We start from the raw sequence: 24692 nt of genomic DNA on the forward strand, positions 1-24692 counted from the left end.
TCTTTTGTACAAAATAACAAAGGTAAAAAAAGTTATTACTAAGCGTCTCTCACGGATATGGAAAATCAATATTGGTCGTATATTTTCCATTTCTTACCAAAGGCTTCTTATTCTCTTAAGAATAAGGTTTATTTTATCCCGCTGTAATGTTACATTGTTACATGAGTCAGAATTTAATACATTTTTTATTCGATTTTTCACAGTCACAAAGGCTACTGTTGAAAATAAGTGTTAGGTTATAACCCAATTTAAAAATAGTACATCTTAGGACATATCACAGTTTCAGATTCTCCTTCGATCGTAACAAGATTTTTTTTTTATTATTTGGATAGGCGGTTGGTGATCAACACTATGTGGTTATTATTTTGTAGTAAGCTATATTTGAATAGAATTTAATTAAAATAAGTGGACATAGAGTAAATCCATGACCATACCTTAGCGATATCAGGTTAATCTAGAGTCAATAGTGACTAGTGATTCTAAAATACTTGAAATAAGTGCTTTAAAAGATAGATAGATAGATATATTCATTAAAGCCGTTATATTGTTTTTTAATCTAAATATTATTAAATGCGTTTTTATGATCATACTGGAAGTCAATTGAATTTGACTACTGAAAGGATTATACGTACCTTAACCTGCGCCGGTCTGCTGCGCAAGACATCATTAAATATCAGCTAATGAGGTTATCAAAATAGCTTTAGCTAATATATTCTAATTAAACTGTTAGTCACGATTGAGAGCACCGAACTTTCGTTTCATGCTACAGTCGTATAACAAAACTATTTACAATCAATAAAATTCACTGAAACGCTATCCGTAAGTCGTACTTAAAAGCGATACTTGTTTTAGGTTACAGTTAAACTATCAAAATATTGGAAGTTGAATGAAATTGAGACGTATTACTTAAAATATAAAACACAAATTCTAAAAAATTGTGAAATATATTGAAATTACTCAAAATATTTACCTTAAGAATTCACGTGCGTAAAGTGAGAATCCAAGAAAATGTAGCTTAAATAACCTTTGTTATATTATGGTATTTATTATTAGGCAGCAAAATACAATTTATGAAGGTGTTTTAAAAATATAAGTACCTATAAAAGAAATTCACCTTGAACTTACATTACTTGAAAAACTGCAAAAGTATTTCATTTTTAATCTATTTTACAAGCCAATGTCAATCATTTTAAAGGCTTGCTTAAAACCAAGGTTAAAAATGTTAGAATAAATAACCCAGGTGTTACCAACTTTTTGTTAATTTGTTCGAACACGTATTTCTTCTTACAGGATCTTAAAATAGGAATTATTTCATATATAGCATCTTAGTTCTCGTCTGCGGCTTTACGTGCGTGTTACGTGGGGCGTTCCTAAGTTTTAGATATAAAAAGTCTATGTTTTATGTAGCCTCTGTTCTTCTTTGAGGTTCGAACTTGCTTTACGCCAAATTTTATCAAATTCGGTTCAATGGTTGAGCCACGAAAATTTAACAGATAGACAAAGTTATTTTCGCATTTATAATATTAGTTTAAATATAATGGTAAGGCAAGATCGCACATTAGTACTTGATTTACAAAATGAATCTTATCTATTTTTCTCTCTGTTTATTAATTTCTGATATTACTGATCATTCTTTTTTCTCACGTGGTAATTATGTCTTTACAAGAGATATAATGTTTAAGACTTTTTTACGATTCCGATAACAAAAACTGGACACCGTCTGCCTCCTTGACACGATGCTGCTATTTGGAACCGTAATAGCTGTTGTAACCAATTTATGCGACCATAGTTCCACGAAAATTCCTTGAAAATTCAACTAGGTCACTGTTACGGCTTAGTCATGACAAATAATAAAAACAACAAACAATCTTAAGGCCTTGAAGCGCAAGATCAGCGTGAACATGGCATGTTTTTTTTTTTTAAATTATATATTTCTGAGAGCAGAACGCAAGTAAGCACATGTGTTATTCTGCGATCATCTTTGTTACCTTGTAAGAATAAATTTTATTATGGTTTTAATTAAAATTGATTGGATTGGAGTGAAATGTGCTCATTATTAAAGAAAATGCAGGTTGACACGATATAATTGGTTTAAAAACCGGCACATCCGTAAACGTCCAAGTCTGATATTGTATATGGGCTCCGGAAATGTCGTTTCAAGTGGCACAACCACATTGCTAGTTGGTCCATTATGAACACCAGAAATTATCATAAGTAGGTACTTAAGCAATAAAGTGTTCTCTTTAGTAACAATGACATAAATGTTAATCATAAAAACTCTGATAAAACTGGTTTATGGCGAAATATCGTGAGGAAGAACAAAATCAAAAGGCTTATATGGGTAGGATATTGTCCATTTTTCAGCTATACTACAACAAACAATTCTTTATAAGGCATAATTCATCCCTATAATATTGATCTCGATTTTGGCTTGAACCTTTGAATATCTAAATCTTGTTACAGACACGAGAAACATTTAAAATTTTAAAATCTATGCGAGAACATGAAATTTACGATTGTCACAGCAAAAGTAAAATTTGAAATTGATTAAACTGCGAGTCGGTGTTATATATTATTATAATAATATTATATACTAAAACCTTCCCCAAAACGCGCTTTATATTCTGTTATATTTATAAGGAATTACAAAAAGTATCTCATATGTTCATATAAAATAGTTAAGTGAATTTGATTATAATAATTATCATGACCAAATCAAAATCAAAATATACTTATAGTCTTTTTACATAATTGTAGTAAATGTAAAGCTACCAACCAGCATTGGAGTAGCGTGGTGGAAAATGCTCCAAGACCTTCTCCTCAAAAGGAGAGAAGGTTTTAGCCCAGCAGTGGGAAATTTACAGGCTGCTAATGTAAAAATATAATGTAATGTAAAGCTATCACCGTTTCGGAATGTAGATTCTACCGAGAAGAACCGACAAGAAACTCAGCAATTCGCTATTCCGTGGATTAAATTCATTAAAAAAAAAAAATAACGAACTCATAAAAAGATTCCGTCTTAAAAGACCTTACAATTTGTCTAAGGTCTCTAAGATATAGATTTCGTTGATTGACATAATACTTTATTAAATATTTTTTAATAATAGTAAAAAAAAAAACGATGTGTGACGGATCATAAAGTTAGTTATTAAATATAACAGAACAAAAGGCTGACACATCAGTTTTAAATTATTAATTCTAATAACTTCAATGCGGTTCGACCTTGGTGTGGATCGATAGTCACCACTACCATCTCGAAAACGATGACCTTGTTTATATAACGTTCAGTTATTTCACTGCTTTTAAATTTCCGCTTATCATGAAACATTTTGAGTAGCTTATACAAATTGACAGCTTACATTAAGTCTCTTTAAAATTTTGGATAGTATTAGGGTAAAATTTTAATGAGTTTTTGTATGTATTTACGTGTAATGTACGTTCACAGATACTACAGGCCCAGTTGTCAGAATGAGTGCATCTTAATCGATGACTTCAATCGAGTTCAAACCCAGGCAGGCGCCGCTGAATTTTCATGCGCTTAATTTGTGTTAATAATTCATCTCGGAGTCGGCGGTGAAGGAAAACATCGTGAGGAAACCTGCATGTGTATAATTTCATCGAAATTCTGCCACATGTGTATTCCACCAACCTGTATTGGAGCAGCGTGGTGGAATATGCTCCAAACCTTCTCCTCAAAGGGAGAGGAGGCCTTAGCCCAGCAGTGGGAAATATACAGGCTGCTAATGTATGTAATGTAATGTACGTTCACAATGGGATGGCTTATCGGATAAAACAAGAGGATTTTAAAGCTTTGCTATCTGGTTATAATAAAATACAACAAGTATGTAATACGGGATATTTACCATGTTTTTTGAACACCGTATTAAATACTTGTAATAAAAAAAATAACCATGATAATTTAAAATCTTATATATAATCAATTAATTTTGTTTATGATATATTTTTTTAAATTTACATGTGCTTAATTAATACACTCAGTCTCGAACCTTGTCTCATTGGTCGATGTGTTTAAATGAGCTTCAATATTTTTAAGTCGGAAGATATAAGTGTTTATTATTTTACGTGTATTGTGTTTACTTTATTACGTTTTTTATCTTATTTTACATGCTATAATTTTTATTAAAATGAGTTAAATTTCTTGTTGAAATCTGGAGATTAAATTATATTATATTATGTTGAATAAGGATTGAAATATAATATTATTATTATATGAAGTTTTATAAAATCTTAACAAGTTTCGTGATAGATAAAGATAAAAATATCATATCGGTTTTTTATGTATGATTAATTATTTTACCCTATAATGTTCCAGTTTATTTTGTACTTCATTTGACTACGTCACATTCAAGGAGCTAAACAAAAGAAGTAATATGTTTAAGTCAGCGTAAATCGCTTGACAATGCAATGTCCCTGAACTTGCGCTACCTTTGTCCGCTGCATTTTGTGCTGGAATTGTAGCGACGGGAAGCGTTAGATTGGTCAAACGTCTTTGAAAAGGCGACACGCTTATTATACTTGCTACCTTAGGGTTGCGAGACTATTTAACATGGATTTATTAATTTTCTACTGAATTAAAATTATATAATATAATATACAAGAATAATTAACGATTTAAATAAATGTACAAGGTATTAAAATTAAAGGTGTAATATTCTTACGTGGTGGTAGGAATTTGTGCACACCGGGTAGGTACAACCCACTCATGATATTTTGTAATGCCTTTCAGGCACAAGGGGCATACAATCTTAGTGCCCGAGGTTAGTCGTGCATTGGTGATATAGAAATGGTTAGTATGTATTTTTCAGGCATCATTTGTAAGGGTAGATTAAAGCAAAAATACCACCGCTTCGGAATGTAGATTCTACCGAGTAGGACCGTCAAAAACTCAGTTAACTACCGATAAATGTAAATGTAATTTATATGGTAATATATTTAATTTAATTAAAATTAAATATTTTACTCTGTGTTCTGAAGACATAAATTTTGTATAGCTCTGAAAATAATTTATGTTTTTATTCTGTAACACCTAAGCCCAATATATTTAAATTAATACTTAGAAGAGAGAAATGAAATATTCATTCGTGTAAAATGTACATTAATTTTTTTTAAAATAAATAGCGAAGTTAATTTTTTTATATAGCGAAGTCTGATTTTATAGTTATAAATAGAAATATAAGTCATTATAATTTATAACTAATAAATATAATTGTATTATTTTTTAAAACAAATGATACGAAGTGACAACCCTGCTTGTCATAGATTAAGATTTATTAGATAGGGCAGTTCATGATTTGCGTTATAATGTTTAACGTTTGACTATCGTTTTGAAGTATTATCGCTTTGGTACAACCATACAGTGAAAACTGCTGCATAGTCTAAACGAGTATTACTGGCCGTCAGTTTTGGTATTAACTTGGATCAGTCTAGAGCCACGTTTAATAGGAAAATCTTATCGGGTTCGAAGGAATACCATGCTTAACTTGTTGTGGCAATTGTTGTATAGGTTGATAAGAAAATCTTCGAGAACGAAGTTGAACGATATTTTTATTTGGGCTGTCAAAACGAAAATCTTCAATCAATACGTCACGTATGTCATATGATTCGGAAAAGTGGATTTTAATAAAGGATTTTCTTCCCATTTACATGGTTCACTTGGCGTATCTTTAAAGTATACTATTGAAAATGAGATAATTTCAAAAGATAACCGTAGTTAGTATGTTGTTCGAGTCATGATTGATAGAAGCAGAGGATTCTTTGAGTGCAGACCAAATTGAAGAAAGTGGCCGCAAGAATGCGGTACAATGTGGCAAGCCATGTCCAGCAAAAGGAATATTTTTGATAATTATGCCCATCAATTCAAATTTTATGAATATATATATTTTTTTAAGTTGACTCAGTAATTGAAAATAGTATTTATTGATATTATTATAACACCTTGCGGATCAATCAACCTCTGCTGTTACAGTGGTCGAAGTTCGACCATAATAATTAATGAAAGTTTGAAAGGTATATCCATAACTCCAAATTTTTTTTTTATTCTAAAGCTCGTCAATAGGAGACTAAAAAAGAAAAATTGTTTGACAAACAGATGAGCAAGTACTGAACAGTTTTATCTTTGCCTATTTACGTATAGATTTAATGTGTTTATATAGCATATGAAACGATATTCCCAAACGTTACTGGGAATAGTCAAACGTGGCTCTAATAAGGATACGCCGTTGTACTCAGGCTATTAGCCTACAATTACTTTAACTGTTAATTGACTTGACTGCAAGACTGTGCGTCATTCTTACTTTTGTTGTTTGATTTATTTATCTTAGTACCGAAACGAAAATGGTAAGGAAGGAAATAGTATTATCAAATTTTAAAGAGTTTTTGTCTGTATGTCGCTTTAATATTCTATTTTTTTTTATCTATATTAATAATTTTGTTCAGGTTTATGAAATACCCGATCGAACCGTAAAATTCGTATAATCGAGATATTTCGATATTAAAATTCAATGACATGAAGTTCAACGGGCGGCCATGTTTGACGTTTACGGGTGCATTCAGTGAGTGCGTGCTAAAGAATAATTTCATACATTTCGTTCATATAAATGATAAACCAAGCAAAATTACAAGCAAGATTCATTTGCCCAATTCGTTTCCATATTTCACTGGATGTTATCCGCTTCGCTGACTATTAAATAAAAAACGGAGAAGGATCAACATCATCAAAAAATAAAATAACCTCCAACCATTTACGGATACCGCATCCCGTGATTGATGTGCAAAGAGAAAATATATTAATTACATTTTAAACTAGGCGTGGATAAAAAAATCGTCGTTAGGTCGTTAGGAACCGTTCATTTATCGGATAAAGGACACACGTGTTTTCTCCGACCCTAATGTAAATACATAAAGCGTAATAAACTTAGGATAATAAATACAGATATGAAATAGCTTAGTCTTTAAGAAGTTAGGAGGAATTTTTATACTTATAAATGATTGGAAATATTTTAAGTTCATTAATCCATCGTGTCATGTGGTGACGGCGGATACCACCAGCTGATCTCTGTAGAAGTCGCCCTGATGGATTATCTACCAGTAATTATCTAGCAGCATCTCTCTCAGTAATATGACCATCGATAAGATAGTAACTATTCCCTTCCTATCTTAGTTAATATATCATTTTACGTTTATATTTCTAATATTTAAATATCGGTTTGGCTCGTGATTTCGTCTAGTTAGTTAGGATCCATATAACGTTGATTTTGTGTAATAACCGTGTTCTTTTAGAGCGTCAGAGATTATAAGTTCAATCGACTATAGAGGAGTCAAATAAAACCAGGTTTATCTTTTAAATGCTTTTTTAATATAAATATTATGTTTAATTATTTTAATAATAATAATCGAATGTATGAGATACCGGTCCCATTTCCTTTAACACCTCTTACGAGTAGCTGAAGGATTTCGCTCCTACCCATCTTTATATATTTAACTGTTTTGAAAAATATAAAAGGAGGTTGAATTAGCCCCGCGCCCGCCATCAGCTGTAGATTCCAACCATAAATCGGCGAACCTTCCTCGAACATGGGAAGTGCAATTTTATAATGTGCCAACACTTTGTTAAATAATATATGAACTAGAACTAAAGTCCAGCAGATATCACAGCCGTAGCTGAGGTGTATAAAAGACTAATAGTCTTATTAATAAACTAGACCATAGTCCAGCGGATAGCACAGTAATAACTACGTTATTCAAATCGACGATTAGACTTATAAATAAATCAACAAACTAGGCCGTGGTCCGGTGGTTTTCACAGTCACAACAGCGGTGTTTATAAAGTAGCCAATGCTACAAAAATAATAATAAAAATAAGAATCAATGTCCCATAAATAGTCAATCAGTCATAGCTGAGGAAATCTGTAGTCAATGGGTTAAACCCTGGATTATCATTGCATTAAATCACTGTTTCTCATACCAGTTCAAGTGCACGACCATCAGGCGGCCTAATGCAAGCAAAACGTTATTCGTTGCTATATCCACTGTCTCAGAGTGTCGTTTTATCGTAAGATAATAAGTAATAATTCCAAGCACAGTGGAATAATATTCAATGAAACTCATAGATTACCGCATAGTAATCATTTAAGTGGATATAACATAATTTGTTATATTTTCTACCGTAGTAGGTTATAAAATATATATATATATATCATAAACGTATAATCGTATTCTTCTTATAACTAAGACTTATATCTAAGACTTATCACTAAGACTTATAACTAAATCGAACGTTTTATTAACTAGCTTAATATATAAACCTTATATACGCTTCGCGTATTACGTTTTAGTTAAATCTATAACTATACAGTGGATATGCTTAACTCTAGCCTACAACAGGCACACACCCGATAGTCGATTACCTAAACCAGCTTAGAACTCAGATCAATATTTGCACGTGATAATCAACTTTAAAGAGACATACGCAGCCTTATTACTAAACTAGGTGCCCTACTACAATGTCTCTTATAATATCCTTAACATTGAGCTAAGGAGGAGTCCCTAAAAGGACGAACATTTTGCTACAAACGACAAATCTCGTATAAAGCGATTAGTGCGCCATATATAGTTGCCAGCCTGGATGAAATCCATTATTTGGATCCTTCACTGCATGAACGTATCACTTCAGCATTATTACAGTCTCCGCAACGCCATGCAACATTCGGTCGTGATTCTGGTACTACTCATTGATGAGAGACATCAATAACGACATCATAACGTCAACCAGCCATAGCTCAGTACCACATATTACATACACTACTCTAGCAACCCGGTAAGACAGAGTGAGGGACACTACCAAAGACGTTATACAGTAACCTCAAACCCCGAAACTATCTCACGTAGGCAGCCTCATTGGTAACAGAAGGAGGGACATTACCATATCGCCGGAGACGTTATACAGTAACCTCAAACCTCGCAACTGCATCACCTAAGCAAATTCAAGACGTTGTTATTTAACAATAAAAATCTTAAAACATCAACATCATTAGATCGTTGTCGTCGTGATCGTACTAAACAGTTATATCAAACTTGAATCTGTTTACTGATAATAATTGAAGAGTTTTATAACGACCGCTTTACGAACTTGCGTTCGTCGATCGACACAGTTTTACATGAAGAGTGTTGATTTCGACCGCTATACGGACTTGCATCCGTCGATCGTCGCAGTTTTACAATATAATATCGCTACAACTTGCTTCGCTTACGGTTCACAAGAATCTGCAACATGAAAGACAAAGTTGACAAGCAATATGTTTAGTTATTTTAAACAAATTAATTATTATTGAAAGAAGTTCAATCATTATTTATAGCCTTATTGCTATTTGTTAATATACTTGATTTAAATTTCATAATTAATAGTCATCGAAGTAGCCCTCTATCATCAGTATGTATCGCCCAGTACATACGTATTTTTAATTAGATATTCTCGCAAGTAGGCTACCATCAAAACGTTTCTATATCATATTAATTTCATTATTATACTTTATACGAGGTAAACCCTGACCTTCTTTATATCGCTTTTATATAATAAATATGATGTCTCATCGAGAACACTCATTCATATGACGGCCTGCCATACCATCATTTGTAATAATAATTTGTAATATAATTATATTTTGCCATGCATCCACCATTGTTTTATGAGTAGGCACTACACCGACACATAAATCTGCGCCACTCCCATATTTCAGAATAATCAACCACAGCTAGCATCCTCGCAGTATAACCCGCACAGCTGCACCGCCTAGTATCATTTCTAATTATGTAATTTGATATGCATTATTGCACGCGGCCGATGCGGCGAGCGCATCACTCCACGCGTCCAATTTGAACCGAGCTGTCAAGCATCATACCCCTATATATGCTCCGCAACGAGTATGACATTCGGCGCGGGTCAGTATAAAATCTATAGAATTTTGTATACACGAACATATCCTTGAATACACGAACGATTTCACCAAAAACGTATGAAAAAAAAGTAAGCTTAATATAATGTCATTCCTTTAAATATCCTTTATTATTCCATGTATATGTATACATTTACTATGCAATCTCATGAATTTATTTGTATGTATGTTTTTATGTTTCTATATATATATATGTATGTATGCATGTTTTTATGATTCTATATGTATGTATGTATGTATGTAAACTCTCCAAAACAACTCGACCAATTTTGATTAAATTTTAATATGTGCTTAACTGGGACTACGGACGGCTTATATTGAACCCGGTAGGTGGCGCTGCGACCGATGTTATGTTTATTATATAAATTTTTTTTTATTAAAATAACAGTAATTCATTCTCACGTATATATGTAAATAGTATAGTATAGCCCGTTACAAGATTATGGCATATCCCCCAAGATACAACAAAACAACAACAACATATCGACATATAAATAATAACTTGTCTGAAAATTAAAAAAAAAAAAAAAACGATTATCATATATTACATGCAAAGTCATGAACGTTACTAGTTAGTTGTAGTTTTAACACATCGTACAAATCCGGTCGGACTATCAATAGAATTAAAGTAATTTAATTAGCTCAGTTTGAAGGGAAACCTTTCAGTACTTCACTGGGGTTACTTCAATCAACATGGCTGACGGTGAGACGTTTATTTTATTTTTTTAACTCCGGTTGAATCCAGTAATCTTATAATTAACACGCCAGTCACCAGACATTTAACGAACCAACAAAAAAACCTTCACTGTAACAAAGTTAGAACGATGATTACAATCACGAAATACATTAAACTGAGATACGCGTTGACATGACTTGGAAATATAATTTATGTTGCTTAAAATGTACAAATGTACCTTTTTGAATGTTTGTATATAAATATACATGTATGTAGGTATAATCTTTTATCGGTATAATGTACATATGTCGGCTGTGCGGAGGGCTGGAAATTGATTTAATATTTATATTTACATGTATTTATGTATTTGGGAAACAAAAAATTATAATTACACTTAATAGTAAAAAAACAAATATAAGAAAAACATAAATCAATCAAGTTTCCAATTAAAATCAATACAAATAAAAATAAAAACAAAAAAAGGAAAATATAAAAAGCAAGTAAAACAGTTAAAGTTTATTAATATGACGTAAACTATATTTAAAATCACAAATTTTTGAGTTAAATATATCTAATTCATTACAATGCATGTTATATTTTTTACATGCACGTAACAATAACATATTCTTTTTCTTCACAATTATGGTTAATTGAACGAACGAAATCTAGTATTTTTTCAGTTATTCCTTAAAGTAACATCCTTTACATTTCCCACTGTTGGGCTAAGTCAATTTAAGGAAAGGGTTCTTATAATATTTTGCTTTAATACGGGTTTGTGAATACACAAGTTTTCATAAAACGCCGAGCTTAAGATTAAACATGTAAGAGTTTGAACCCATAATCTTCGTTTATAATTCTCGTCTTCTTTCTTATCTTAACAAATAAAATATGTACTTAGCGTTAATTGTGTAGAATAAATGTGTTATTTAATTGAGTAATCGTCGATTGAATCTATAATTTCTAATGCTCTTTAACAATGTTCATAATAAAAACGACGGTAAATAATGTCTAATCAGCTAGAGAAAATAGCAAGACAGCCCTCGCTTAAGTTAAAAATATATAGTAGGAAAATAAATAACTACGATGTACAAAATCTTCTAACGAGGACTATCACTAGGATCTATTTTATATTTCATTTTCTCGCCAATATATTCTGATAGAAGATGTAATACTGCATATATAAGTCAACATAAAGTCAAAAATCTTTATTCAACATACAAACATCGCATAAGTACATTTATTTACGATCAATAAGTAAGTGTGCTTATCGAATCTTCCGGCGAATAAAACTTATCGAGACTTGTCTGTTTAGGATTCTGTACCCAAAGGGTAAAACGGGACCTTATTACTAAGACTAGGATGGCCGTCCCTCCGTCTGTCCGTCTGTCACAAGGCTGTATCTCATTATCAAATATCTCAAAATCAGAATAAAATAAATATTTAAGTAGGCCATACATCAGACATGGTTTTTTTTGCCGATAATGGACCTGTTATGATTGTTTTCATTAATTTAATTTACAATGGAATTCATATTTATATTTGAAACTTTATTTATAATATATTGAAAATCACAAACAAAACATCAACAATTAATGGCTTTAATGTAAGCCAATAATTTACACAAAATTAACTTTATGGTTAATCTGACCGTACAATTAGAAATGGGTGAAAATTGTATAGTAACTTAGACTTTCTTACAAAATGGTTAAGAAACATTTTCCTAAAATGTATCTTATAGCAAATGAATTTTATAATATTATTTTATGCTTTATATAAATTCTCCTAATTTCGAAACATTTGCTCAAATAAAATAAATTAATTCTGCCATTGACAAAGAGCGATTATTCAGTGTTATCTGCTTATTATTCAAATTGAGACTTTGATTAGTAGCAGAGCCTGGCTCAATTATTTAACTTGTAGCGGTCAATAGAGTTACTAGAGTATTGACGTAACAGTAATATATATTTAAGATTCCAGCTCCACAGCTTTAGAAATCCAAACTTTAGGAACGTGATCATTTGCGAATGAGTAAAATTCGCTACTACTGCGCAAGACTGTTATGACGTTAAGGATAACTTTAACAATCAACGAATTAACATTCGTAACAATTCTGATAAAAAAATTGTGTTTAGGTTTCTGTTTATCGTGAAAATCCTATTAGGTCGGAAGTTTGTGCAAGTTAGTTCCAAAATGAAAATAAATATCTTTTAGGTTGAGTAGTTGTTGGTAAAGTCTATTGGTACATTGTAAATTTACAACTTAAGGTGAGAAGATTGTACGGCAGAATGCGTCATATTTGTAATGTGTTGTAAGAGTATGGAAGATCCGCGTTTATTAACTTTTTATTTGTTAACGTGGAAGTCAATTTTAACTACGACTAAAGATAAAATCATTCAGAGCAGATTACCCAAAAACTAGTATTTAAGTCAAATTCAATTGTTCCTGAAATGTTGTTGAAGGGAAATCTCGGCTAGTTAAATAAAAAGAAAATGAATTTTTTGTATCGTCATATCGATCGCAGGAACCAAAGCAAACGTGGACACCGTGCCCTGGAATTCGTTAAGGGTTGATTTAAATTTTCAATTTGCGTCGCGTTCTGTCATAAATTAACACATTACACACAACAATAATAATTTTCTAATGTTATTTTATTTGTATTTAGGTTTTAGATATTTTTAATATTAAATTTGTATCGACCAAAGGATTAATATCGAATCTAACTATTTAAAAATATACTCTAAATTATATTTGGAAAGAGGTCAAAAGCGACAGAGTAACGAATAAAAATTTGTCTCAGTGTTCCTAAATATGTATCACTCGAACTTCAGAATATGGCACCAGATATCTGGTGATAAAAAGATTGATTAACGTGGGTACATACATAATGGATACTTATTAATTTATAAGCTTTAGATGTAGATCATAAGGCCTGGATGTGTCAGTAATAAAAATATATATTTCCAATTTATTTTTAGTTATCGAAGCTGGGATCGCAAAGACAGGCGCGTACAAGTATGAGGATGGAACACGGTACGTTGGGGAGTGGAGCTCCAAAGGTCAAAAACATGGCATGGGGCATCTCGTATTACCTGATGGGACGAGATTTGATGGCGCCTTGGTTAGTGGGGTCTGCTCAGGTCTTGGTGTAATGGCTTTTCCAGACGGGGCCAAGTAAGTGTTTTATTACCTTATGTTTCTGATAGCTTAGTTTGTATGCATTTTCCTAAGAATCTGTATTATGCTTTTGAATTTCCCACGAAATATTATTAATGTCTATTTGATATGTTAAAAAAGTATTTTTATTAGATTAAACGCCTGTATAATTAAAGTTTGCAATATTGCGTCTAAACAAAATTGTCCACAAAAAATCTTCAACGCCAAATTAAGATTTCGTCGAAATAATGATAGTGTAGTATATTTATAAAATTGAATTTCAATAGGAGCTATTTATTTTGTTTTGTATTCTCTATTTTATTAAGGTAAAATAAAATAGAAAAATGAAAACAACATTTTTATGTAACTCGCGAAATTGGTATAAAAGCATTGAATGTTTACCGCTGGTTTATAACTATGGGATATACTCTAAGACTACATCCCAAGTTTAAAGGTATAAATTAATATTTGTGCTATTAAAAATAATCCTTTGAAAATCGGTATAACATCATATTATATTTTATTCTAAACTGTATGTAAATTTTTGAACTATCTAGAGAACTGTCAAGTTATATTACGTTCGCCAAATCCCATGCTGTGCGGGATTTGACAAACGCACATGCACGTGCACAGTGCACACGTCGCATTGTCTTTCTGTTTGTAGAATGTAATTAATATCTGGGCATAAAAATTTTATTTCCCATAGTGAAAACCCAGCCTTAGACACAAAAGTCATATATCTAGCGATTAATAAGAAAATGGCTTTTGAATTAATGATATACTTGACTATTTAGAGGGGCTTTAAAAGAATAAAGTTTTTACTTGGGGATATAGGTGATGGTTTAGTGCGAGCCCTTGTAAGTACCACCCACTTAGGTGTCTCCAACATTCTTACGCAAAACGGAAATAGAAAACAAGCGTATTTCTTACAGTGACATTTAATATAGGCCGTGGTAACAACATACAAGCAGGTAGCTGAATTCCCAGTATTCCTAATTATTTTTAATTGAAAAATCTAGATTCAGTGTTTTTTGTCTACCCGTTCTGTCTGTCGAGTATAAATTTGCGATAAAACATAAACATATCCTATAAAGACAATTTAAGCAAGGAATTCGGCTTCGTGTTTATTGTGAAAAAATGTAATATTCATTTTAAAAAAACTCGTAAATATATATAGTAATCTAGAAAAGGGTCGAAAAATAAGCTACGGTTTGATTTAACGTATTTCTGCGCGACGACAACGATGCTATTATTTTATATTAATAAAAGTATAATTAAAACAATATAATTATAATAATAAATAAATAATAAATAAATATTGGACAACATCACATACATTACTCTGATCCCAATGTAAGTAGCTAAAGCACTTGTGTTATGGAAATCAGAAGTAACGACGGTACCACAAACACCCAGACCCAAGACAACATAGAAAATTAATGAACTTTTTCTACATCGACTCGGCCAGGAATCGAACCCGGGACCTCAGAGTAGCGTACCCATGAAAACCGGTGTACACACTACTCGACCACGGAGGTCGTCGTATTATATGTACTTTTCAATTACTAGGCGAAATATTTTCACGTAAAATGAAATGAAAAATATTTTTAAATGAAAAAGTAATCCTAAATATAAAGAAAAAAGAAAATTACATAAATAAGTGATTTCAGATTTTGTGAATAAATGAGGCGAAGAAGAAAATAAAAATATTAGAGCAGCAAAAACTTTAAAATCATTACAAAACATATATTAAGATTTATTTTTAAATTATTAATTTGCAAAACAGACTTTTATGGCAGCTATATGAAATCATCAGTTTGATATTCAATCTAATTTATTTAATGTAGAAACATTACACTTATTTGTCGTCAAAGTAAAAACTACCTACTGTTCGGAACATAAAATATGCTGAGCAGGGAACAGCGAAAGAAATGCAGCGAGCTTTTTTTTTTTAATTTATATTTATACATATATGTTTCTAAAGATGTCCCTTATATATTTACCCTGGCTCATTTACCATTCCAACCAGACGCAGCAATATGGTAATCGCGAAATGATTAAGTCTTTTTTTTTAACGTTGGTTGGTGGACTTGCAAATGGGCCAAGTGATGGTAAGTCATCACCACTGCCTTCCTTACATCGCCAATACGCCACCATTTTCGGGAACTAAGATGTTATGTCTTTTGTGCCTGTAGCTCACTCTTGCTCATTCCGAATGAGTGACAATTCAAACCGGAACACAGAAATATATGATGCGTTGACGGTACCTCCCAGGCGGGGTTACACATTAAATATAAATTAATAAAAATAAAATACCTAGTAAATGTAAATAATTAAAATATGCGATAAATATTATAACTATTATTTATAATATAATAATAATTTTAAGGAAATACACAAATTCTAGTCAAAATATAATTTGGTTTTAATTATGTACCTCGTTAAAATTTTAACTAGCACACTTAAATTTTGATGAGCATCTTTATTAATTTTTCAGGGACGTTTTATTTTTTATTTACTAGCTATCAGTTTATTTTCTTATCAAATTAGTATTTATTTATCTAATATTAATAAATATAGAAGTACATACATACATATAATTGTACACATTCGTTTTTAATATGATGTATATAACAAGGAGTATTTGAATTAAATTAAATTAAATTCCTATTACTTATTAAACATAAACTATCTAAAAAGCAAAGTACTCATTAAATTTTAACGTGTTTATATTAAAGTGAATCATTGTTCATAGCGTTACGGCTGAAATAGTCTCGTCTAATAGCTTATAGCCTGTCATGAGTATCTTAAATTGACTCAGAATAATATGCCTTTTTTGGTAATTAGTACTCAATATTTTATTTTACTCTAATTTAGTCTGCTCTGTGTTTACACAGGATCGGTTCTTGATTCGTAATTGCCTGAAGCTAATCTGGGCTTGAGGCTTTGAGGCTTGCCTCACTACACGACTTTAGCGGTCCGGTAATTTCAATGATCGTGTCATTGTTTTCGGACTGTACGACCAAGTGTTATCGAATGCTCGTCGAGTAATTTGTTGCCAAAACGAGACAGATGTAGATATTTTAAAATCACGCCCTCTCTTTTTAATACGTAGCAGAAGTCTTTTTTTTTTCAGACGACGAAGTTATTTTGACATTATTCCATAATTTTAAAATAAAATCACAATCTATTTCGTAAGATAAATTAGTTATTCGAGAAATGAGAGATACGCTGAGGTTATAAGGCTTTGAAAACTTCGTCCCATTTACACAATAAAAGCAGTCGTTAAAGAGTCATTCTAGTAGATGGTTCAAAGAGTTTTTTCTCATTGATAGCTCTTACGTAGTACACAACTTCTTCCCTCATTAAGTTTTTCTCGTGTGCTAAGTAAATTCGGTTTCTTTCTCATGATCAATATAATGTTTTTGTTCACCTTTGGTATTTATTTAAGTATATTTATTATTTTTATCTATTATATATATTGTGTTGTTATAGAATATTATCTTGCCAATTTAGGATTGACTAAATAAGAAGGCATTTAAATATTGCGTCTACTTTTGTATAATTTGTTCATATGAATAAAAATATACAAAAAAATCCTGAATAAGGTCATATTTTGTGGTAGAGCCTAACGTTGCCTGAAATTAATAAGCTTTTGTAACATATATAGGTAGCGTGAGGCAAAATTATACCAAACAGCAAAGTCCGACAAGATAAACAATTCGTACTATTGTTTATGTTATCGAATGGTATTAAGGTCGTTTTATTCTAGACAAGAGGGTCACGATTGGCTGAGCATTGGTAAATGATTATAATATATAAACGATTCAATATAATCAACGTCTTTTAGCGGTGATGACTTATATTCTAGTTATCCATTTGATCTTCTCCTTTTTCACATTTTCACACACTTTTCTATAACAAGCTTAAGACGAGGCCTCGTTGAGTACAAAATAATTAAACCCTATTAATTTTTTCAGCTGTCTCGAAATTATTTAACTCGAAATACTTAATAAATCGCCTTTGTATTTTTTTATTCAATATTATTTTTACTTAATTTTATGGTTGTTCCATACACTTTATTCTTTATCATAAAGGCAAATTATTCATGAATTTATATGTGTTTTTATTATTACAGATATGAGGGTGAGTTTATGCAGGGTTGGTTTCACGGTCATGGCGTATTCTGGCGAGCAGATGGTATGAAGTTTGAAGGAGAATTCCGAGGAGGACGTGTTTGGGGTCTAGGTTTGTGTACTATGTATTTAAATAGAAAATTCTTCCAAACGAAAATAATTGATGAGGTTTAAATATTTAATAATTATAAACATATCTTTCTCGTTGGTCTAGTGGCTACTTTATAAGCCAGCATAATCACTGGGACAAAAATCGGCTTACGCTATTTATATAATATTTATTTATATAATATATAAGACGAGTAAGGGAATAAAGTGTACTTTTGTTAGTGCACATAACTGAGTAACATAATATGACTTGCGGAGTTTCCTTATCGAAGGTTTGTGATATTTTAAGTTATAGATGTATTCTATCACAAGAAAACCTAAAAGAGATTTTTAAGTAATATTAAATTTAAAAAAAAAGATATTCAGTTATTAAATCAAGTTCAAACTGAAATTAATGTTAGCAAATAGAATGTTTCTTTTTGGTTTTTATTAGCTATAATATCTAACTATTGTTTTAAAGTCAAAGTCACAATCTTTGTTACGCATTCGTTTCCTTACTGGTTAACAAAAATCGACCACCGGTTCGGAAATATATTTACAATATATATTTTTTTAAACTACTACTAAACTAAACGGTTTTGTGCACGCCCGTCTGAATAGGTACCACCCACTGATCAGATTCTGCCGACAAATAGCAGCAATTGGTATGGTGGCCTTCCGGCTTTGAGGGCAAGTGATCCAGTGTAACGACCGGCACAGAAGATATAACATCTTAGATCCCAAGGATAAGGCGTATTAGTGGCATGAGGAATGATTTATATTTTTTTTAAAGTAAATATGTCTATGTGACCATTTATCAGGTACCGAATTGGCAGTTCACCTAACTAAGAAATAAAAAAATATATTTATAGATATTTATACATATAATATAATTTAACTTGAGAAATCTTCAAAGAGAACTAGTATATTAGAAAGTTAATTTTAAAGTGCATGAAACTTAAATTTCAGTCAAAATAATGAGGGAGTCACAGGCTGCAGAGCACAGACGTAAAGCACCCTTTAAAGTCGTATGTACGAGTATGTCGTAGGAATCTAGCATAATTAGCTTTTCAATGAAACGTCTGCCCACTTTACTAAACGGTCATTGCCGTTCAACCAGTGAGCTGTTTGATATCAGCAACGTTTCGTAACGTCGAAAGCCATCGAGTTTCGAAATCATTGATAAAAATATTATTTCCAGGAGAGTCCCGTTCTCTGAACGGAAGATGTCATTCACGCCACTGCTGACGGTTGAACGGTACCGTTTGTAAAGTGGTTAGGCTGTTAATTAAAAAGCTATTTTAACCAATTGGCTGCGACATCTATAATAAAAGAAATTCTTTGGAAGGTTTTTATTAAAGACTAGCTGTGCCCGCGACTTCGTTCGCGTAGTTGTCGGAAACACTATCATGATTATCGTTTGATTGCTCACGTTGGTTTTTGTTATTATAATCGTCAATAAGATTTAATAATATGTTTTACAGTACTTCAGCGTAGATTATATTTTTAGTTTTTTTTTCTTGTGGTAGAAGAACATACTGATTTTGCCCGCAACCCGATCTTGACAACGCGACATATAGTTGGCCGTGTGAAAAGCAGTCTTGACGTAAATAGATTCCTACGTGTTTAAATGTTTGGCCCTGTGATTTATTAATGGTTACGGCAAAAGATAACTTAATGGGAAATTGAATTCTTTTAAAATTAAAAGGTAAATCATTCGGAATCATTGGGATGCGAGGTATAAGCACTGTTTGACCAACTGCCGGACCATTCAAAACTGTTGCAACGATCACGTTATTGCGAAGGAATTTTACTTGAAGGCGGGAAAATTATCGCAGCACCTATTTTTAACTTCAGGGAATGTGGTGGAAGGCCGCTCGGGTTTAAAGAATTGAGAAACTCTTGTGGGTAATGGCTGCATCTTCTTGATCCATTACATTATCAATAGATGTGTAGGTAGTTATATCGCCTGGAAGTTTGGTTAAAATTAGGTCGTTAATTTCGTCAACGCTACTATTTCTCGCCGCCAATATTGCCCTTTGACACATCCATTGGTAATCTTTATTTTCTATTTCGACGATATTAGGGTAAACTTTTGATATTAAATCCTCTATGCTAGTCACTTTTTCTCCTAAATCGCGATCAATTTCAATTTTATTTTCAGAATGAGGTACTTTTCCATCTCCTATTAAAAGTAACTTTGAAGGAAAATTTGTACTTCCTCCCCCCAAATGTGCTCTCATATTCGTAGATAGTTTTAAGGTATGGACAAATTTCCATAACGGTGAACTTTTAAGGCAAGACCTTACAATGTCTGCTCTAGTTCCTCTTAAAATTACCGGTAAAGTTTGTCGAAAATCCCCAGAAAACATAATGGTAATCCCACCCATAATTTTATCACAACTTCTAATATCTCTGAGAGTTCTATCTAGAGCCTCTACATGAGCTCTATGGATCATGGTACATTCGTCCCAGATAATTAAAGAAACGTCTTGTAAAACTTTACCCAGAGGGCCATTTTTGCGAATAGAGCACACGCTATCTTTTTGTAAAGAAACAGTTAGAGGCAGTTTAAAAGTGGAATGAGCTGTGCGTCCACCTGCTAATAAAGTTGCCGCAATTCCTGACGACGCAACTGCCAAGGCTATTTTTCCCTGAGACCTTACTTTTGCTAATATGAAATTAGTAATAAAAGGCTTTCCAGTTCCACCTGGAGCATCCAAAAAAAATATTTTTCCTTCGTTAAAACGAATACTGCACATAACACGATTGTACGCCGTCACCTGGTCATTAACTAATTTTGGTTCATTTTCAGTAATATACTCATTTAATTCATTTACATCATACGGCTTCCGTAGTGCTACTTCTAAAGGATCTAAATTATTATGTGAATTATTCCTTTTTGATGCAGGAAGCCCAAAATCAGTCAATGATTTATCTGAAATTTCATGAATTTTATCTTCAATTAAGATAAGTCTATCATTGTATACGTTATCAGTATAGGTTAATGTTATATCCTGATTTTCATTACGCATTCTGTTTAATATATCTTCACATAAATCATTGCGAAATTTATTCCATAACTATAAGGGGTAAGATGGCTGGCAAAATATAAGGATGATTTGATTCCCGTTGTCGATTCACCGAAGTTCGGAAATTTTGTAAGGCTAACCTCTGTGAACGTTCAACGCTCGATTCCCTAGCACGATGTTGTTCACTGACCGTTCTTTGATTAGCTAACCTCTGCGTATTGTCTTCAGTTGTTTCATTGCTACGCAAAAGCCGCAGACGCTTTGCATTAGCAGTCTGCCGAGAAAGGTTAGTTCTTTTTCTAGGCATTATAGTGACGAAAAAGATAAAAAAAATGTAGGTATTAAATTTAAACCAAAACGTATCTTGTAATCAATAAAAACAAACATATGGTAAATAATTAAGTACCCGATAATATAATGAAATCTGTATTGAAAAAAAAAAGTATTATAAAGGTTATTTAATTTTTTTTTTTATTTCGATATTTTATCGTAATAAAAAAACCATATATGTTTTAATAAACAAAAACCTAACCAAATCAGAATAATTATGCAGATGACAACCACTTCTAATAAACAAAAATTTTGACAAAAAAAAAAACCGACTTCAAAAGAGAAAAAAAATAATATGCTCTAAAAAGTAAAAAATAATTGCTTATTATTCTACAACTTAATAATCAAGTAACTTATTCTACTTACCAATATGTAGGTACGTTCTGTGTTTCCACGCAGGGAGATAAGTATGTACCTACCCACTTTAAATCTAACTTAACACAAACCTATGAATAACAAACAATGATTACAATATTTTTTAGATTTAAACTATGTAAAATGAAATTAAAAATATTTAGACTATTTAAAAGTCAGCAAAGTTATTACGATAATATATTATAGATAAAATTATTGTCCTTTATAATAAAAAAAGGATCATTAAAATTGGTTGGCACAATTTTGAGTTATTCACCTATTTATCGCGCACATACATAATGCACATTTAAGACTTATATCGTTTTCATAGGGATACCATCATCGTAACAGGATAAAATTAAAATGGGACCCCACGGGAAGCACTACCTTTCAAACAAAAAAAAATTATCAAAATCCAGTGAAAAGTTATGAGGTAACAAACATATAAAAAACAAAAAAATACAGACGAATTGATAACCTCCTCCTTTTTGAAGTCGGTTGAAAACAAACAATATTAACTTAAACGTAATAAGATAAACAAACCGAACAATAAGAAGTTTAGATTGTTTCTCCTTTGGTGTTATTATTCCATAAGGTGATTATAGTACAACCGTGTTGAATATGCTTGAACGTAATAGAATTTACTTGAAATATTGAACTACTAATTTATTTGTGTAGTCATTTTAATCGATATTCACCTATTTGCTTATTTGCATAATTTATTTTCTCAGTGATGATTAATCTGCATCGGTGAAAGTATCGCTCGCCATTTTGAACTTTTTTACGTGTGTAATGTAATTTTTATACCTTATTTATACCGTGAAACGTTTGAATTGTTTACTTGCAAAGTACGAAGGAATGTTCATTGAAATTTTATCTTATATCGTAAGTTAAAACTACAGCAGATTATGATTTAAATGTAATCGATTTTAAACGATAAAAAATAATGAGCAAATAAGCTGATAACAAAACCTAATTTTGATAAATAATTTAACTATTAAGAATGTTAATTTTTTTAAGTCGTTATGTGCATTGCTACTTCGCAGAACTACACCCGCGGGTGAGAGTGGCGAGCGCGGCGGCGGGGCTGACCCGCCTCCCCCTCAGCCGCCGCCGCGCCCCGCCTGCTAGCACACTCTTAACAAATAGACATATAGTGTCACGGACTTTTTTTTTATTATTAAAAGAGGAATATATCTTTCATACACATTTTTTGAGTAACTTAAAACGTTTATGTTGCGCACGCATCGAAAGTCCATAAATGTGAATAATTTTCCCCGTTTTTGCAACATTTCTCACTGTCGCTGCGCTCCTATTGGTCGCAGCGTAATGTTATATAGCCTAAAGCCTTCCTCTATAAATGGACTATTCAACAAAAAAAGAATTTTTCAAATCGGACCAGTAGTTCCTGAGATTAGCGCGTTTAAACAAACAAACAAACAAACTCTTCCGCTTTATATATTAGTATAGATATGCTTTGTCGAGGTCTTATAATTAAAGCCATGCATCTCTTTTATGATCGTATGTGAATCTTAGGACTTATCATTTGGAAGTATATGACAATTTTGGCTAAAATATGAATCGTATTATTTTGTTTTTACGAAATATTCATTCTATAAATAATTTATTTGATTTCGGATATGAAAAGCAATTGATTTAATAATTTTTATTTTAGTTTGTTTAGATCGTAAGAAAATTATACTTGGCATCCATTTGCAAAATAAAACAGTTGCAGATTGAAATCTTGTCAAATGGCATTTTATAAAACGATATATTTACAGAAAAAGATGTTTGTTATCGAATTTTTTTTTTAATATTCGCTTGTGAGCATTAGCGAACATCGAAGAATAGAAAAAATAATAATTATTATTGTTATTTTACAGGTTTAGTTACATTTAGTGATGGGAGCAATGGGTTCCCGAGAAACGAAGGTTACTTCCAGGACTGTAAGATGGTGCGTCGTAAGCGTTGCCCAGAAGTTGTCCAGAGAGCCCAGAAGGTTGCTTACATGGCTCGGGCTCAGTGTCAACAAATGTAACTTAATTATAATATATGTAACTTATATATGTCTGTTATATGATAATGTATAACCAAGTAATAATATAATTATAATAATACAGGAATTTTTACTGTTCGATTGATTAAAATGTTAATTGTATGACGTTATGTTTATATTAAAATTATAATAATGTTATGCGATACTAGTGAATTAAAGTTCAATTATTTTTTGAAAGGATATAATTAATTCTTGTAATATTGTTTACTAATGACCTGTCCCGGCTACACGAGTTCATTAAAATATAATACAAAAAAGCTAGTAACTAAATTAGAGAAAAGCTTCTCTACTTTAATATCCATGTTTTATATATATAAATCTTCCCCTTGAATTATTCTGTACATTGACAAAAACCGCATTTAAATCCGTTGCGTAGTTTAAATGATTTAAACGTACAGACGCCGGGGAGCGAGTTTGTTGTATACTCTGTAGAGATTGTGTTTATGTATTTACCACCTAAGTAATAAATATATTCAGTTATGGGGACGAAAAACGATAAATAAATGAATACAAACATCTCTCAGATATTTTTTGAATTTAGAACAAACATTCGTAATAGAAGAGAAAATAAAAGATCTATCTCTTTCTAATGTGTTGTAGTAACAAGAGATAGCAAATTAAATATTATTGAATAAGTAATTTATTATGATCACAAAAAAAATAAGTTTCAGTAATAAAAAGTATAGGAACTGCCATAAGATTATTTCTTCGCTAATCTTTTTTTATTTGACTCAAGCTTTATGATCACCAAACAAAAGGACATATAAATAACTGATACTGTACACTAAAAATATATTGTATAGATAATACTTATTATCATATTAATAATATGTTAAACAAAAACAAATACGTGCAATGTTTCGACAGATATAACAACACTGCCTATGGTTTCCTTGG

The 24692-nt window shown here is 31.6% G+C and overlaps 2 protein-coding genes across 2 annotated transcripts in view; both read left to right on the forward strand.

Annotated features, from left to right (window-relative positions):
* Positions 1 to 24692, forward strand: part of LOC113395457 (proton-coupled amino acid transporter-like protein CG1139) — a 225368-nt gene that overhangs the window by 111209 nt on the left and 89467 nt on the right. The window lies entirely within an intron of this gene.
* On the forward strand, positions 10551 to 23861 carry Rtp (retinophilin). Its single transcript, XM_026635518.2, has 4 exons — positions 10551 to 10674; positions 13623 to 13818; positions 17939 to 18048; positions 23623 to 23861. The coding sequence occupies exons 1-4, from the start codon at positions 10665 to 10667 to the stop codon at positions 23775 to 23777; spliced, it is 471 nt and encodes a 156-aa protein (XP_026491303.2). The 5' UTR covers positions 10551 to 10664; the 3' UTR covers positions 23778 to 23861.

This window comes from Vanessa tameamea, chromosome 3 (assembly GCF_037043105.1).
Source record: "Vanessa tameamea isolate UH-Manoa-2023 chromosome 3, ilVanTame1 primary haplotype, whole genome shotgun sequence".
NCBI lineage: Eukaryota > Metazoa > Arthropoda > Insecta > Lepidoptera > Nymphalidae > Vanessa > Vanessa tameamea.

Excerpts from the sequence above, each read along its gene's own strand:
- Rtp (XM_026635518.2), top strand. Across the intron at positions 13,819-17,938 it reads GCTTTTCCAGACGGGGCCAA|ATATGAGGGTGAGTTTATGC; the intron begins GTAAGTGTTTTA and ends TTATTATTACAG. Across the intron at positions 18,049-23,622 it reads AGGACGTGTTTGGGGTCTAG|GTTTAGTTACATTTAGTGAT; the intron begins GTTTGTGTACTA and ends GTTATTTTACAG.